Raw genomic sequence first — 16,976 nt, forward strand, 5'->3', positions numbered from 1 at the left:
AACTTTTTTAGTCCCTGTACTTATGACACTATACTATGATGCCCCTTAATTTATAAGTGTAGTTAAAAATACCCCCTAAAATATATCAGTTGGAATAGTATAATCCTTCTATCTAATTCTGTTAAAATTGACTAAAGTTGACTGTTAAATTAATATTGTGGCATTATACATAGATAGTAGTTGAAAAATTATATACCATTAGGAAAATAAATTACAAGTCATAAAAATTACAATCACAGGAAAAAAAAAAATAAAAAATAACATCCCAAAAAATAGAATATCATTACCTTAATTTTCCAAAAATCCCATGTTCTTTCTAGTGATATCCATCTCTTCAAATACTGTAGAATCCTAATTTTACACCTTTTTCTAATTTGAACTGCTAAAAAACGATTGGAATTATTTTAATAAAATTATTTTTATTAAATTTTTTTTTAAAAGGTTATGAAATCATTTTTTAATCATCTTTCATTGTCAGTTATTATGCCACCTCATAGTCAATTTTTCCTCTAAAAAGAGATGAAATTACTACTCTATCCTTTGTTATAATACCACATCATCAATACAAACAGTATTTTTAAACAAAATAAACAGAAGGACTAAATGTATGCATATAAAATTATACAAGGACTATTTGTAACAAGCTGAATAGATTAAGGGGCATAATAGTATAGTGTCATAAGTACAGGGGGTAAAAAAGATAATTATTCAAATAAATAACATAGTGATAAAATATATAGAAATGTTCATTTTAATTAATAAAAAATGCAATAAAATCTAATGTTTACTAATTAATAAATATATTTCTTTAATAAATAAATATTTTATTTTTATATGTAATTTACATTAAATAGATATAATAAAAAAATATTTTTATTTTAATTTTTTAAAATAATATATATAAGATTTATGTACTCAACCAAACAGTGTAATTTAATTAACAGTAATATGATTACATATAACCCTACACAGCCAAACACAGTTTACACATTTCCTTATAATCATATTTTCCTTCATAATATTCCCTATAATCAAATTAATAGACTAATAGTAATTTCAATAATTTAAAAAATATATATATACAGTAGGGAATATATTTACGGTTTTTTAGATTTTAATTACATAAAATATGATCTTTTGGTATATTTTTATGGTGTATATTTTATTTTATTATTGATTTTTTTTATTATTTAAATATTATTTTTTATGTTTTGGTGTTTTGTTGTTATTTTTATGTAGTTTTTTTTTTATTTTTGTAGAATATTGTCAAAATGTAAAAAAAAAATATATGTAACACTTCTTAACGAGTATTACCCATGAATAGTTACTAAATAAATTTAACTGTAAATATTAATTTTAAAAATATCAAACCATGGAATGATAATCTAATAACGAATAATGAAACCACAAATTTAAATTTCTATGCTTTATTAACTACTTAATTAAAAAAAAATATTAAAAAATATCTCTTTTTACATTATATCAAAAATATGTTCATACAAAAATATTTAAACTCAAACTCAACTTTTTCTTTTTTTATTTTGCTTGCTAAAAAACTATTTGTTTTAAAATATTCTTTTACCGATAGAACAATCCCAACCCTGATATAAAAATGAGAGATTTTTTTAATTAGATATATGTAAAAATAATTTCAAACAATAACTAATAATTAACGATCAATTCTACAGCTGCCTATTGATTGGGTTGGGCCTCAGTTAACATGTGGGCCGAAGCCCAAACTATTGGGTCGTATTGATTGGGTTTCCCTCTCTTTCATCATCTTCTTGTAAGGATTCTAATCTGATTTGTGAATATTGGGTGTTCGAACCATTCACATCTCTTCTCTCTTCTCTCTTCTTCAATCCTCAATTCCTCATCTTCTTCGTCCTCGATTTCGTTTCGCTGGTAGATTTCGGTTTCAACTCTTCTTCTTCTCCTCTCTCTCCATTTCGCTGGTAGATTTCGGCCCGGTATCTCTTATCTCTTTCCTATGGTATAATTGTGGTTGGAGATTTGTTCTTTTGTAAAATGGGTTTTATGCACTCAAGGTTTATTTTTACTTTTCTAAGCAAATGTTGGTGTTCCAACTATGGGAACTATGGGAGCTGTTCCTTCTGGGCAAATGTTGCCTTGGATTAAAGTTGGCTAATTTAATTTTTCACTTTTTTTTTTCTTTTGTTTTGTTATCAATTGTTCAAATTCTTGATATCTTATCTCTGTCAATTAACGTTATTATATTTAATTGCTAAAGAGTGGAGTAGTAGTCATTGATAATTTTCATTTGGAAAATTTTATTTTTGGAGATACATAATCAGCTGGGAGATGCTATGGATTTCATGGAGCCTAAGAAGAAGATAGTATTTGTGACTGTGGGAACAACTTGTTTTGATGCTCTTGTCAAAACAATGGACACTCAAGTAGTTAAAGAAGAGCTATTTAGAAGAGGGTATACCCACCTTCTCATCCAAATGGGCCGTGGCTCTTATGTCCCCACTAAGGTATCACTGCTAGCTACATTATTCTGACTTAATTAAGGTAATGGAGGAAATCCTTTATAAAATCACAAAGGAAAATTAACTAGGAAGTGTGTAAACATATTAATACCATAATCCTTAGAAATCATAACTTATTGAATGAGAATTCCACTCATAATGACAAGATTATGTTTATGGAGATAAAGTATGTATGGAAAATCAGTTATCGTTTCACTGCTAGTATACTCACAACTTATCTGCAAACTGCATCTTTTATATTCTTAAACTGTTGCTAGAACACTCAACTTCAATCTATATATTTTTGTGTAAAGGTTTCTGATTTTATAATGCAGAGTGGAGGAAATGGTTCACTAGCTGTAGACTACTTTACTTTTTCATCAAGCATTGCAGATCATTTGAGGTCTGCATCACTTGTGATAAGTCATGCAGGTATGTTCCTAATTGCTTCTCCCTTTTCCTTAACAATGTAACACTTTAAGGATATGGTTTCAGGGGGTTTATTCCCTTTCTTCCATACAAGCATAATATACTATTTAACTAATCAGTTTGTCATTTTATGGGTCAGTTTTTGGCTGTTAGTAACAAGAATAATCCAAGCAAAACAAAGATAAAAGCATTTTGTTTTGAGGTTAAGACATAATTGTATTCTTACAACATTACTAGTAATTAGTACTTATGGTGTGTAGTTGTTTATTATGTGTACTACTGTTCTTATGATTTGACTTATCAATTCTGCTGCGTGATCTTTCATTTTCGGTTTGTATCCTTTTCCTTCCGTTACAGTAGATAATTTAACAATGTTATTTTAAGTTTAAATTCTAAAAGTGTTCCACATGCTCTGTTTTGTTGAATCAACGATTTGTTGTCACTTGCTTAAAAGTATTATTATTGATAATACGTGTGATTCTACTTGCAATGTTCTAGGGTCAGGAAGCATATTCGAGACATTGCGTCTCGGCAAACCCTTAATTGTTGTGGTGAATGAGGACTTAATGGACAATCATCAAACCGAATTAGCCGAAGAACTAGCAAATAGGAAGCATTTATACTATGCTCGCCCTCAAACACTAAATCAGATAATCAAAGACATGAACTTGGATTTACTTGTCCCTTACCATTCAGGTGATGCCACTCCTGTAGCAAAGCTAGTCAACAGGTTTCTAGGATTTCCTGATGATTGTTGACAAGAACTAATAAAGTTTCATTACTTCAATCCACTCATAACTACATCATCCTTGAGAACTAACTAACAAGCATTTGTTATGCTCTTTTCGGGTGTTCATATTTCATTTTCTTTCTAAATCAAATAACTTACTTGTTTGGTATTATTTTTTGTATTTGGCTTAAGTTATAATGCTTCTCCTCGTACTAGGTCAATATATCTCTATCAAAACAGAAAAAAAGAAAGAGAGCAGAGCAGTGGACATTCATGGGTGAACAACAGATAATGAGATGGTTGTTACATTGGCTTGATTTGTTTCCTCATCACCCTTTTGATCTCGGACTTGCATTGGGGTTTGGTGATGTCTTGCTGAATAAAAATGGTGCCTGGGATTGGCACAACCCAATGCAAATCCATACCCACAACGAGGCTTCCACGTGGCACCCTCTAAGTGGCTATTTGCCGCTGGAGAAGCACAGAGATCGAGAACAGCTCCAGTGTTGCGAAACAATCCATACTTGTCAATTGTCATCAAGTTCTATTATCACTCACTTTACTGTAAAAATCATCTTTACGCCTTTGATTCTCTATACCCATTGATTGAATGAATTCATCAACAACTGCTATGTAAATTATGAGTTTACTATAACACCAAAATGATAATAATCCAAGCACAATAGTTTAAATTTGATTCAATCTAATTTGTAAAAGTACGGATTGTATTGGTTATTTTGGATTAGTTACTTTTTAATATTAAATTATTTAATATTTATAAGAAAATTATTTTTTTTTTCATATAATTAATAACAAAATAAAATAAGTTATTGTTATTTTATGTCTTCAATAACAAATTAAAATAAAGAAAATAATAAATAATAAATTCAAAGGAAGAAAAAAAATTGTATTTATAAAAAAAATGTTTAATTTTGCTTTAAATTATATGTAAAAAAAATTATATATTAAAAAAAGAATATACATTTCATCTATTTAGTTTTAAAATATAATTATATTATATGTATTAAACTTTTTAATTATTATTTTTTCTTACATTAAAATGTTAATTGTATATATAATATTTTTAATTTTTTTTATAAATATGTGCAGATTGGATTGGGTTGGATTGAATCGTGCGAATTAAATTGAATCGGTTATTTTATGAACACCCCTAGATACATCTATTTAACTAATTGAGCTTGTTCGGCTTATTAAACCATTTATCAATCATCCCGAATATTATTAATAACTATTATTTAGGGGTGTGCATAAATCATCAAATCTAATAATAACCGACCGATCCAATTACAATCGACTGTCAAACATTGGATATCCAATAGTGATCGGATCGGATTAGATGCTATTTTTGAATATTTAATTGGATTAGATCGGATGTTGGATGAGGTGTCCAAAAATCTAATATATCCAATCGAACTAATTAGTGTTTTTATTTAGTTTGGATGAGTAATTATATTTTATATTGTTATACCTAAAATATGTATATATAAAAATTAACATTAAAATTTTACTTTTTTTTTTTTCTCAGGGACTGGATGGATCCAATCCAATGCAATACATATTGGATCTAAAATATTGAATTGATCCGATCCGATCCAAAAAATACTAGGTCTTAAATATTGAATTAACTTAAACTAAATCAATAAATATACATATAAAATACATCCAACGGATAGAACAGATCCAATACAACATCCAATGAATGTTGAATCGAATGGATGATTGAGATGGTAAAATCTAACATCCAATATATAATTGGATCAAATCTAGATTCGCCTACAAATATTAGATGTGGTCAAATAAACATCCCTACTAATAACAATATTATTTTCAAAAACCAAGATTGATTAAGCTTTTAGTCAAAATAAATAGGTTTCTAAAAGTATTTGAATTCATTCATTCTAAAGCCACTGTAATAACCAGCCACGTGGCATCACTAGTGGTCCTTTTGGTTTTTTAATTACCTGTTTTATTATTATTATTCTTTAATAATATAATAAACATGTTTAACTGGTCTAACACCTGATAATTAATATTAATACCCTCCTCCTGCATTACTGCTTATTTATCATCATATCATTACTTCTCTCATACTTTTTTTTTGTTTGTTTGGTATGTCTTAAACAGAAAGTGACAACACTAAAAAAGTAAACTATTCTTCAAAATAGTGAGTGACTTAATCAAAATCATTAATAATAATATGATTCTTGTTTAGTAAAATTAAAATGGAAAGAATAAAGTACTTGTGACTTGTTGTGAGGATTTTATTTTTATCTACTATACCTCTCATTACTATTGGTTTAATACTATGATATTCCTTACTTTCAACCACATTATTTAATATTATTATCTTTTAATAAATTTTTAACAGAAAATGGTTAAGTAAAGAGATCTCACACTTCCTTTTTAGAAAAAAAAAATAAATAATAAATAATTAAAAAATTAGCTACCACAATTAAAAAGAAAATTCCAATACTTTGAGTGTTGTAATCATTAATATCAGAATAATGGAATTTGTGTTGTTTTTCCTTTTTTGAAGGCACTAAACAAGTAGGTAAGTAATTTTAATGAAAAAAAAAATTACAAAAAAATAATGATATACAATAATAACAAAATGAGAGTTTTTTTTGGTAGCAATAACAAGATGAGATTTTTTTTTTTATTATTTTTTTACAATAATAAAAAATGATATTTTTTATTTTTGAAAATAAAAAGATGAGATTTGAGCTACCAAAAGAATGATAAAATCTGTGATTAACCACGTGGCTATTTAGAAAATGTATTATATTGATACGTATGTCTTTTAATTTATTAAAAAATTAGAATAAAATATTCTTTATTATCTAAAATATTATTGTTACCATTAAAATAAATTATTTTATCTATTATGTTAATGGGATTGTAAAAAATCCCACTTGTATCTAAATAATTTCAATCTAGACTTCATATCATAACACTAATTTTTTTTTTTTTGAGTAAAGCAAAGTAATAAATAATGATCTAACTAAAATGTACATTAAACAAAAAAAACTAATAAATAATGATCTAACTAAAATCAAACATAAAACAAACAGTTGAAATTTCAACCGTCAGATCTTAATCTAACTCCTTGAACCAACGGTTATCCTTCTCTCTCTCTCTCTTTCTTTCTTTCTTTCACAATTGGCACAACCCAAGAGAGAGAAAAAGAAGAGAGAGAAAGAAGAAGAAGAAGAGGAGGAGGAGAGAGAAAGGACCAAGAAAAGAACCTCCTTTTTTCATTGTGGGAGAAGAGGGAGTTGGTTCGGTTCCTGGGAATCTGATCAAACCATCTTCTCCTTCCTTCATTTTCTTGTTCTTCAGTTAGTAAAGGAAAGATATAGAAGGCAATTTTCCCACAAAAACCCAGAAAGAAAAATCTGATTTTTCTGATTTGGGTTTTGGTTTTTGATTAGGAGTTTTAATTTTTTTAGATAAAGTTTTGATTTTGGGTGGTGGGTGGTTTTTGGTTTTGGTTTTGGTTTTGGGTTTTGGTTTGGTTTGAGTTCTTTTGGAAATGATGGACATGGATAGCATTGAATGTGTATCATCTTCAGATGGTCTTGATGAGGATGAGATCCATCCACACCATACTACCCTGCACCCTCATCCTCATCCCCATACCCATCCTCATCAACATCATCCTGAGTTTTCTTCCTCAAAATCCCGTAACAATGGCACTAACAATTCCTCTATTACTGGTCCAAACGCCATTGCACCAGCCACCAGCGTCCACGAGTTGCTAGAGTGCCCGGTCTGTACCAATTCAATGTACCCACCAATTCATCAGGTTTTATATTCTTTCCCACTCTTTCTCTGGGCAAAACGTCTATTACTTTTCACTCTATGATTTGGCTCTCATAGGTTTTTGATTATGGGTAATTTTTCATTTCCAACATGGATGAGTTTAGGTTGGTTTTGAGTGGATTTGCAAAATTGGGTTTTTTCAGTGATTTTATGACTTGTACACATTTGAGGCTTGTTGTGTTCTTTGACAATTTATCTTCTTCAGTTGCCTTTTGTGGAACTGGGTTTATTTTAAGTTAAAAGGTTTTAAGGAATTTTTTGTTGCATGGTTGGTTTATGGTCAATTACTGATTGTGTTCATGTGATTTATGGGTGAGCATTGTTTGATTAGTCACAGATCTATAATGGGTCTAAAGTGAATCAAAGATATGATATTAACAATGCTGATGTAAGGGTAATGCTTCTCTTGTCAAAAACTTACATTCTTCTGTGTGATCATAGCCACGTGATCACTTTTGTATTGACTTGATTTAAATCTTATTTTGAATTCTAGTTCTATCCTAGGTTACCAAATTTTATGTGGACTTATCTGTTGTGTTTTTATATGAACTTAATTTTTTGTGTTTTTGCTCAAAGTTGGCATTATGGATCGACTAAAGCTTGACCATTATATTGCCCCCAAGAAACTTAAACTGTATCAGGAGCCTCTATTGGTTGTTGGCCTCTACTTCTGTTGGTACAGATTTTGTTTTTTGTATTCAAATATCCGATCCCTTTGTTCGCAACCTTTTCGATTAGAGTGAGGTTGTTGTAAATTGCATATAGATTTGATTTCAAGTCTGAACACTGGACTATTGTATGTGCTGGTTTTATAAAAATTGTGCAATATACTGTCACCATTCTAAGATAGTGACTTGTTTTTGCAGTGCCACAACGGACATACATTGTGTTCTACCTGTAAAACAAGGGTGCATAACCGATGTCCTACATGTAGACAAGAACTTGGAGATATTAGGTGTTTAGCCCTCGAGAAAGTGGCCGAGTCACTTGAATTGCCCTGCAAATATTATAACCTTGGATGCCCCGAAATATTTCCCTACTACAGCAAACTTAAACATGAGTCTGTGTGCAATTTCAGACCGTATAATTGCCCTTATGCTGGCTCAGAGTGTGCCAATGTTGGGGATATTCCTTTCCTAGTTGCCCATCTGAGAGATGATCACAAAGTTGACATGCATACAGGTTGCACATTCAACCATCGGTATGTCAAGTCAAATCCCCGAGAAGTAGAGAATGCCACTTGGATGCTCACAGTAAGTCTGATATTGCATTTAGATCCTTGATTGGATACTTTGCAGGGTGGCTATATTAATGTGTGATGTGTCTAGTCTTGATGTTGAATTGTTGATCCATGGTATTCATCAGTTTTGATATGTGTTTGGATAATAATGATTTCGGGCTCACTGAAGCTGTCTGTATTACAGAAACAGATTTCTCTACATATTAATAAAAACTGAAATCTGTGTTCAACTATTCTTTCTGAACCACCTTCAGTTTTCCATTTGAATTTTTTATCCAGTTTTCAATGCAAGGTTGTGCTTTCTGCCAAATATCTTATACCAAATCCAAATCCCATGTTAGTTACATCCTTGATGGTGATTAGTTGTTTTCTCCTTCCATTGCTTTGTAATCAAATTCAGCTTTATGCATGCTCATACACTTGCACATACTACTTGACTGTCAACATAGGTAACATCTTTAGTTTAAGTTTTTGCTTTTCAATAGTCATATGTTAGTTTTCTCAAACGGTTGCTGTAGAAAGCTCTGCATTCAGTTGATACTCGCTCTGTGATTGTTTGTGGCTTATTGAAGTTAAGGCTGGATCCATGAGCGATAAGCTGAGTCGTAGGTGTTCGTTATAATCCTTAATTGGTTGTCTTTCCTATTATTCCTTTGTCAGGTTTTCAACTGTTTCGGACAATACTTTTGCCTTCATTTTGAAGCCTTCCAGCTTGGAATGGCCCCTGTGTACATGGCATTTCTACGGTTCATGGGTGACGAGAATGAAGCTCGAAACTACAGCTATAGCCTAGAGGTTGGAGCAAATGGCAGGAAACTTATATGGGAGGGTACCCCACGAAGTATTCGTGATAGCCACCGGAAGGTGAGAGATAGCCATGACGGTCTAATTATCCAGCGAAATATGGCTCTTTTCTTTTCAGGCGGCGATAGGAAGGAGCTTAAGTTAAGAGTTACTGGCAGAATATGGAAGGAACAACAGAATCCAGATGGAGTGTGCATACCAAACTTGTGTAGCTGAGATGATATGATTTTTGAAGGCATTTTTACAGTTTGTGTGATAAGGACACTGCTGTGTGTGTTCTATACCTCTGTTCCTAGTTTTTTTCTGGATTGTAGCAAAAGAACCAAACTGTTGAGGCTTGGAAGTCTAATGATTATTAATAAATTGTATAATAAGCAGGCTTTCTTTCTTCAATTAACCTAACAACTAACATACTTCTCATTGAAGGGTACATCTCACAACTTCTCGAGTTGAGACTTTTCTTTCTTAAAAATGGTGTCTTTTTTATGAAGTGCCAATCTTTAGGTGTCATGCTTTGTCATATAGCAGCCTTGACAAGGTATAGGTAATTAAGATGGCAATTTCTTCAGCAGAATAATAATAATATTAAGTGCTTGAAAAAACATCAAGATTCAAGAACACTTGTTTTTTACTTTACAAAGTCAATTCATGCTAGAATTAAGTCAAAATCGAACCTTGTGAATCCTTCAAGGTATAAGGTACAAATAACATCAAGAATCAAACTTTATTTTTTAGGAGGAAACATATATTGATTGTAACACAAAACATTCTCGGGTGCTTCACAGCTCGAGTTCAATACCAGAGAGAGAAACCTGTCCAGTCTCATTGACTCTTAAAGTTAACCCAAAAAGACTCACTAATATTCATCATTCCAAAAAAATTATACTTACTCGTTCTTGAATAAAGAAGAGATGACATCAAGTTCATGCTTCATATTTCAACACAAGGATGAACATTTAGACCCAACAAATTAACAGCCAGTAATATGATCGACAAGCTGTAGACTTGGCTTCTGTGTCCACTGTATCACCTTTCTTCTCCTGAGTCTGAAGTAGAATCTGAAGAAGAGTCTGAAGTAGAATCTGAAGAAGAAGCTTCTTTGGCTACTTCGGTGCTCTCTTTATGATCAGCCTGAGTTTCTCCATTTGCTATGGAAGCCTCAGTTGTATCTCCATTGGCCTCTGAAGATTCCAACTCAGATTCTTTATTTCCAAACAACTTAGATGGAAGTAAAGAGGACACGGCAGCTCTCGCACTTTTCTTTGCTGCTTCAGCTGCTTCTGCTTCCTTAGCCTTTGCTTCAGCTTTTTGCCTTTCCTTCTCTTCCATAAGCTTAGCTAAGTCATCCTCTCTCCCTTCCTTTCTGAGCTCCCCTTTCACGAATTCCTGCAACTCCTCGCTAAATTCAACTCCATCATCATCCAGCATTGTATCAACCACATTAAGCACCTCATCCAATTTCCCTGACTCACTCAATGCCTTCATTATAAACTCATAGCTTGGAATATCCATCTTGAGTTTCTTCACCATCAGATCAAAAAACGATTTTGCTTCATCAACCTTCCCCACCTTAACCAACCCATCAACCAACTTACCATAAACGGCTAAATTGGGCCTCAACTTGGAATCAACCATCTTCCTGAAATACTCAGCTGCATCATCAGGCCTGTTCTCCTTAAAACAAGTATCCATCAACAGAGCAAATGTAAACTCATCTGGGTTCACCCCCTTTTCTCCCATTTCTCCATAAAGCTCCTCAGCTTCAGTCAACATACCATTATTACACAATTGCTCGAGCAAAACATTGAAGGATAAGGTATCCGGAAAACATCTATAATCACCCATCTTCCTAAAGACCTCAATGGCATCCTTATACCTCCCCTCCAAGCAATAACCTTCTGCCATAACATTAAAGCTTCCCAAATTCACTGCCAGACGCCTTGGAGGATTATGCTCCTCGATCATTCTATCAAATAACTTCAAGGCCTCATCGAATTTACCATTCTTGCTCAAAGAATCCAATACAGAATTATAAGCTGCAGCATTCATCTTCACTTTTGAATTGACCCCAACAGCCTCTTCATAACACTCCATGGCCTCCTTCTCCATTCCCCTCATGAAATATCCTTTCATCAAGCTCCCATACACAATCCCATCTTCCAAAACTCCTCCCAACTTCTCCTTCAACTCTTCATATAACTTAAAAACCCCATCCACATCCGAGTTCCTAACACAACCCACCATCAAATGGTTGTAAACAATGGGATCAGGCTCGAAACCTTTGACATCCATTTCCTCTTTCAACTCCAAAGCCCGCTCCAACCTGTTATTATCCACCAACCCTTTGATCAGAATCCGATAAGTAGTAGGGGAAGGGTTGAAAGGCGCATCATTTATCAACTGCTTGTAATGCTCCATGGCAGTATCAGGCTTCCGGCAATCCAAATAAGTCTGGAAAATCAAATTATGGGTTATGATATTCGGGGCAACACCGGCCTGGGTTATGAACCGGTGAAGGGAAAGAAGGTCAGCGTACTTTGACTGACGTAAGAGAGCATTGAGGACAGAGTTGACAGTAAAAATGGTGGGACGACAGTTGGAATAAATTGAGTGGCGAGTGTATAGAGCAGCTTCCTCGAGATCATTTTGGCGAATAAGAGTGAGAATTTTATTATGTAGATTGAGGCGATTACCAGTGAGTACAGAAACGTGTTCTGGGAGTTTAGGGGCATTGGGGTTTTGGGTTTTTTGTGGCTGAGTTTGCTGTTGCTGCTGTTGTTGTTGGGAGCGTCGAAGAGAGGAGAGAGGTGGTTCGATACGGAGGCGGCGCTTCCTGCGACGGCGCTCAGCTGCAGCTTCTTCCGGGGTGGCGAAGGAGAGGAATCGAACGGAGAGAAATGAGGGCTGGGGGTAAAGGCGGTGGTGGGGTTTAGCTAGGGTTTTGAGGTGGGTTAAGAATGTGGGTTTGGACAGAGCCATTTTGGGATTGAATTTGAAAATGGGAATTTAGAAGAAGAAGAAAAAGGAATTGTGTTTTAGGGTTTGGATTTGAATGTGTATAGATTGAGAGTGAGATTGAAGGATTGGGTTGTAGTAGAGTTAGGGTAGAAAGAGATAGGGTTCTAAGAGGGTTTACCAAAAATGGCCATTGACGCAGAAGAAGAGAGACTACAGAGATAGAAAGAAGAGAGAGGAAGTTGGTTTGGTTTGGGTATTCTTTTGCCCAATTAACAAAATGGGCCGCAAGATTGGGCTTCCACCTGGGCCTTTAATTATCTTATAATGACCAGGCATTTTTTCACATTTTATATTTGGCTAATTAGGATTTTTGTCCTGAATTTTGACATGTACTGAATCATGCCCCTGAACTTTTAAGGTTGTTGAAAATACCCCCTGGACTATTGAGATTGTTGGATTTAAGGACTTTTGTCTAATTTCATTCAATTTTACTATTTCAGTGATTGCTTATGTACTAAACCATGCTCCAGAATTTGATACCTACCAAATCATGCCCCTTGAACTTTGATATGTACTAAATTATGCCCCTCTGAATTTTCATCCATGTTAGACTTTTTTACTAAAATTAGAAAAAAATCCTTAAATCTAACAATCTCAATAGTTCCGGGGCATTTTTGGAGCAGCTGCCTACCACTAGTTTAGTTGGAGGTGGCATTTTATGATTGTGATTGGTTAGTAATATTCTATAGAAATTATTATATAAGACTCGATACTTAATTACACAAATAGCGATACCTTTTAGCGTATTTTTAATTTCTAAACTGTTAGCAATACTCATTCTGTTTTTAATCGAGGTTAATGTTGTTGTCCTTTGAAGTGGTTACAATTGTTGGTAGCAATAAAGAAAGCCACCACTTTATGGGTTCTTACATCTCATAGTCACTGGAGAAATACAGTCGTGACCGTGTTACTTGAGAATTTCGTTATTGGTGGCTAAATGTGGCTATACAAACAATAGATCATTATATATTCTTATATATTGGCTCGATTTTATGCTATTTGAGAGCTTATTTTATTTAGTTGGCTATTTTGGTAAATTTTTGGGTTATTTTTTCTAAAAAAAAATATGGAAATATGGTGCGATAGGCACTTGATTCATAGATAAAGGAAGGCCAAGGCCTTCAAAGGCTGAGCACTAACACTAAGAAAAACATGACACCAAAAAACTAAGAAATAAAAAAAAAAATACAAAGAAACTTAAACATTTGCAAAAACTAGAACAAGTCCACATTAACCATCATTTGGGGTCCAATTATAGTCCTCCAACAAATACGTTGTTAAACATAGTCTTCCAACTATGTTTAAATCTCCCATTAATCCCTTCTTACTAGCCCACTTTAGGACGTTGTGCGCCATCTAATTGCACCTCCTTGAAATATGAATGAGATCCTAGCAGGTAAGAGAGCTACATAAGCACAGAAAATTGCTTCTTGCAACAATGAGGTTGCTAGGAATTGTCCTCCAATCGGAAGCTTTGAATCCTGTAGCGACTCTAATATTATCAGTTTGGAAAAGCACTTGATACCATCCTAAATCAGATGCAAACTTTGCTGCTAGGACCAATGCAAGAGCTTTTCTCAATTGTGGATTAGTCACCTTGGAAGTCATAACTTAACAACCACCACATCCCTTTTATGATCTCTAATAACGACGACAAGGATGGAGCCATTATGAGAAATAGATATATCTGTGTTGCAATAACACCATCCTAACGGTGGAGGTCTCCAAGCCATTTTTCTTCAAAGTAGCATCAACATCTTAATCATTGAAAGGTCTGATCACCATGGGTTCTCTTATTTCTCTCCCTCCAAACCATCTCCACAATACAAAGGGTAATGACCATGAATTCCTCAAAAAAAGTCTCCCAAGGTCTGTTAAAATACACTTAAAACTAGGTTTTCCTCTACTTCCAGTTATCAAAACTAATCGAATTTGATCTCACAAACCAGAAAGCTTTAGCAAAATGGCATTGCCAAAACAAATGCATTGTGGTCTCCATTGCCATATTGCATAAGGGGCACAAACAAGATTAGATACAGATAAAAGAGGCTAGTTTACCTCAAGTTAAGAAACCACCATAAGAATTTTAAACGAGGTTGTACCTGCAAGTGCCAAAGGATCTTCCAAACAAGGTTATCGATCAAGTTATTTTCACCCTATATAATCAGTTTACATGTTGATTTAATAGAGAATGCACTGTTAGCCTCCTCAGTCCACATCTAGTTGTCCTTAGTATCACGCTCAGGCAAGTCAATATTAAAAATGGTAGCTCATCTTCTCTTGTGAACCACTCTAAAACCATAGGGACCTTCCACTGCTTGCTCCCGTTGATGAATTGTCCAGCCCATGCAACAGCATTAGTTGCACTTTTTAAGGGAGTTGGAAAATTATTCTCAGAAGGAACCCAAAGATCAAACTACATGAAAGTATTTAGCCCATTGCCAATCTTCCTACACAAACCTTAAGAGAGAAGGGAGCTTGAGCGAAGGATTGCTTTGCACATATTAGAATCTCCACTCTTCAAAATTAATGTCAAGGAAGTTTCTTCTATTGATGTATTTTACATTTACTAAATTACTCCCCAGACTTTTATTATCCGTAAGGGCCTTCCAAGCCCATTTCAATATAAAGCCTTTGTTGAATATCTCCACACTTCGAAAGCCAAACCCTCAATGGAGCTTAGATCGGTAAAGGGAGCTCCAAGACACTGTATTAATAGTCTTCTTTTCCTCCGTGTCATCCCACCAAAAGTCCCATATACAGTTATCCACTTTTGTTGATACTGATTTTGGTGTAATATCTGAGGTAGCCATGTAAGAAGCAAGATAGGATTCAATAGATTGCATTAGGCAAGCCCTTCCAGCTTTGGACAGTAGCTTAAATTTCCAACTTTGAACCCATTTAAGGACTCGAGTTACTAGTAATTGCATATCTTTAGTTCTCTAGAGAGATCTAAAAAGAGGGAGGCCTAAATATACTGCATCTTTTTTCATTCTTTTTATATTGAGAATCTCTGAAACGACTAAGGCTTTATTATTGGCAGACCCTTAGAGAAGCAGAATGTGGATTTCTTGAAATTAACTGCTTGGCCCGACAACAAACCATACTACTCTGGACATCTCAGGAACCCTTTAACCTTGAGGCATTTCTAAATAGGATAACATCATCTACAAACATGAGGTGGGTGATTTGAGGGCCATTTCTTTTGATTTTGAATCCGCTAATATAACCCTCCTCCATTCAACAGGTAATCGACCTAGAGAGTATGTTAGCTGCTAGGATGAAAAGAGTTGGAGAGAGAGGGTCTCCTTGTCTTAGTCTGCAAGATGGTTGAATATCTCATTGAATTGAGCTATTGATGAGCAAACCCATTTTCTTAACCTCGACACATTGTCGAACCCATGTAAGGAAAGGGTCAGTGAATCCTAATCCCGTCGAAAACCTCAATGATAAAGTCCCAATCCATCTTATCATATGCTCTCTCCATGTCTAGCTTTATCATTACAAAGCCTTTTTTTCCTTTTTTCTTGCTCATAGAATGGACAATTTCCCTTATAACAACAATGTTCTTAACAATGAGATAATCCTTGACGAAGGCGTTTGGCATGGCAAGATAATGGAGGGAAGGAGGGGCTTCAATCAAAGAGTAGTGATCTTTGAAATACATTTGTAGGCAACGTTGCATATAGAGATGGGTCTATAATAGGAGTGTATATCGATCTGTTTGGTCGGGTTATAGTGTATTTTTATCAACTCAATATAAATGTCGGGGTTGCAAATATCTAATTGTAACCTGTCCAATGAAAAAATTTAAAAAAAAAAAGTGTAACTCGCCCAATGATTTTTGTCGGTTTGGTCGGGTTAACCCATTTAAACCGATCTTTATTTTTTATTTTTTTCATTGTTGTTAGTTTTTGGTGTCCAAATAATTGATTTGAAAAAATAAATGTATAGTATATGCCTTTCAAAATTAAAATAGTTATAGTTTAAATTAATGTTAAAAAATAAATATGAATTCAATAAACATTAAAGTATTAAGCAATATTTTTCAAAAAATAGAATAAAAAAATATACACATATATAAATTTTAAATTTTAACTTCAATATTCAAATACAATCAAAATTATCAACTATAAATTCTAAATTTCAAAATAAACACTATAAAATACAAACTTTAAATGTAAAGTTGTTTAAATATTAAACGCAATTTATATATTATATTATAAATAATTTTAGTAAAAAATATGTAAATCGGTTTACTCGGGTTATTTGGGCGGGTTAGAATAATATTCAACCCGCCCAATATATTCATTAGGCAGTTTGAATTTTTCGTAAATTTATTCGGGTTATATTTTTTACCAGTTTATTCGGTTCTGTTTGGACAGTTTATTCGGGTTGGGCGGTTTGTTAATTTTTTTTA

The 16,976-nt window shown here is 33.4% G+C and overlaps 3 protein-coding genes across 8 annotated transcripts; 2 read left to right on the forward strand and 1 right to left on the reverse strand.

The window, feature by feature from the left end:
* The first annotated feature begins 1,782 nt into the window (after positions 1–1,782).
* LOC115717181 (uncharacterized) lies at positions 1,783–4,346 on the forward strand. Of its 6 annotated transcripts, none has more exons than XM_030646133.2 (4): positions 1,783–1,993; positions 2,304–2,498; positions 2,828–2,924; positions 3,420–4,346. In XM_030646133.2, the coding sequence occupies exons 1-4, from the start codon at positions 1,991–1,993 to the stop codon at positions 3,677–3,679; spliced, it is 555 nt and encodes a 184-aa protein (XP_030501993.2). In that variant the 5' UTR covers positions 1,783–1,990; the 3' UTR covers positions 3,680–4,346. The 6 variants fall into 6 exon arrangements, with proteins under 6 accessions (XP_030501993.2, XP_030501994.2, XP_030501996.2 ...); XM_030646134.2 differs by having other exon boundaries at positions 2,316–2,498; XM_030646136.2 differs by having other exon boundaries at positions 1,783–1,970; positions 2,316–2,498.
* Positions 4,347–6,692: 2,346 nt separating this feature from the next.
* LOC115716940 (E3 ubiquitin-protein ligase SINAT5) lies at positions 6,693–9,931 on the forward strand. The gene is made up of 3 exons (XM_030645867.2): positions 6,693–7,477; positions 8,361–8,747; positions 9,395–9,931. The coding sequence occupies exons 1-3, from the start codon at positions 7,205–7,207 to the stop codon at positions 9,752–9,754; spliced, it is 1,020 nt and encodes a 339-aa protein (XP_030501727.1). The 5' UTR covers positions 6,693–7,204; the 3' UTR covers positions 9,755–9,931.
* A 312-nt stretch (positions 9,932–10,243) lies between these two features.
* LOC115716939 (pentatricopeptide repeat-containing protein At3g49240, mitochondrial) lies at positions 10,244–12,725 on the reverse strand. Its single transcript, XM_030645866.2, has one exon. The coding sequence runs from the start codon at positions 12,515–12,517 to the stop codon at positions 10,565–10,567; it is 1,953 nt and encodes a 650-aa protein (XP_030501726.2). The 5' UTR covers positions 12,518–12,725; the 3' UTR covers positions 10,244–10,564.
* Between the last annotated feature and the right edge of the window lie 4,251 nt (positions 12,726–16,976).

This window comes from Cannabis sativa, chromosome 5 (assembly GCF_029168945.1).
Source record: "Cannabis sativa cultivar Pink pepper isolate KNU-18-1 chromosome 5, ASM2916894v1, whole genome shotgun sequence".
In the NCBI taxonomy this organism is placed as follows: Eukaryota; Viridiplantae; Streptophyta; class Magnoliopsida; order Rosales; family Cannabaceae; genus Cannabis; species Cannabis sativa.

Coding starts and splice junctions, on each gene's coding strand:
- LOC115717181 (XM_030646133.2), top strand. Junction 2,499..2,827: donor GCTCTTATGTCCCCACTAAG/GTATCACTGCTA, acceptor TTTATAATGCAG/AGTGGAGGAAATGGTTCACT. Junction 2,925..3,419: donor ACTTGTGATAAGTCATGCAG/GTATGTTCCTAA, acceptor GCAATGTTCTAG/GGTCAGGAAGCATATTCGAG.
- LOC115716940 (XM_030645867.2), top strand. CDS start 7,205: ATGATGGACATGGATAGCATTGAATGTGTATCATCTTCAGATGGTCTT. Junction 7,478..8,360: donor TGTACCCACCAATTCATCAG/GTTTTATATTCT, acceptor TTGTTTTTGCAG/TGCCACAACGGACATACATT. Junction 8,748..9,394: donor ATGCCACTTGGATGCTCACA/GTAAGTCTGATA, acceptor TTCCTTTGTCAG/GTTTTCAACTGTTTCGGACA.
- LOC115716939 (XM_030645866.2), bottom strand. CDS start 12,517: ATGGCTCTGTCCAAACCCACATTCTTAACCCACCTCAAAACCCTAGCT.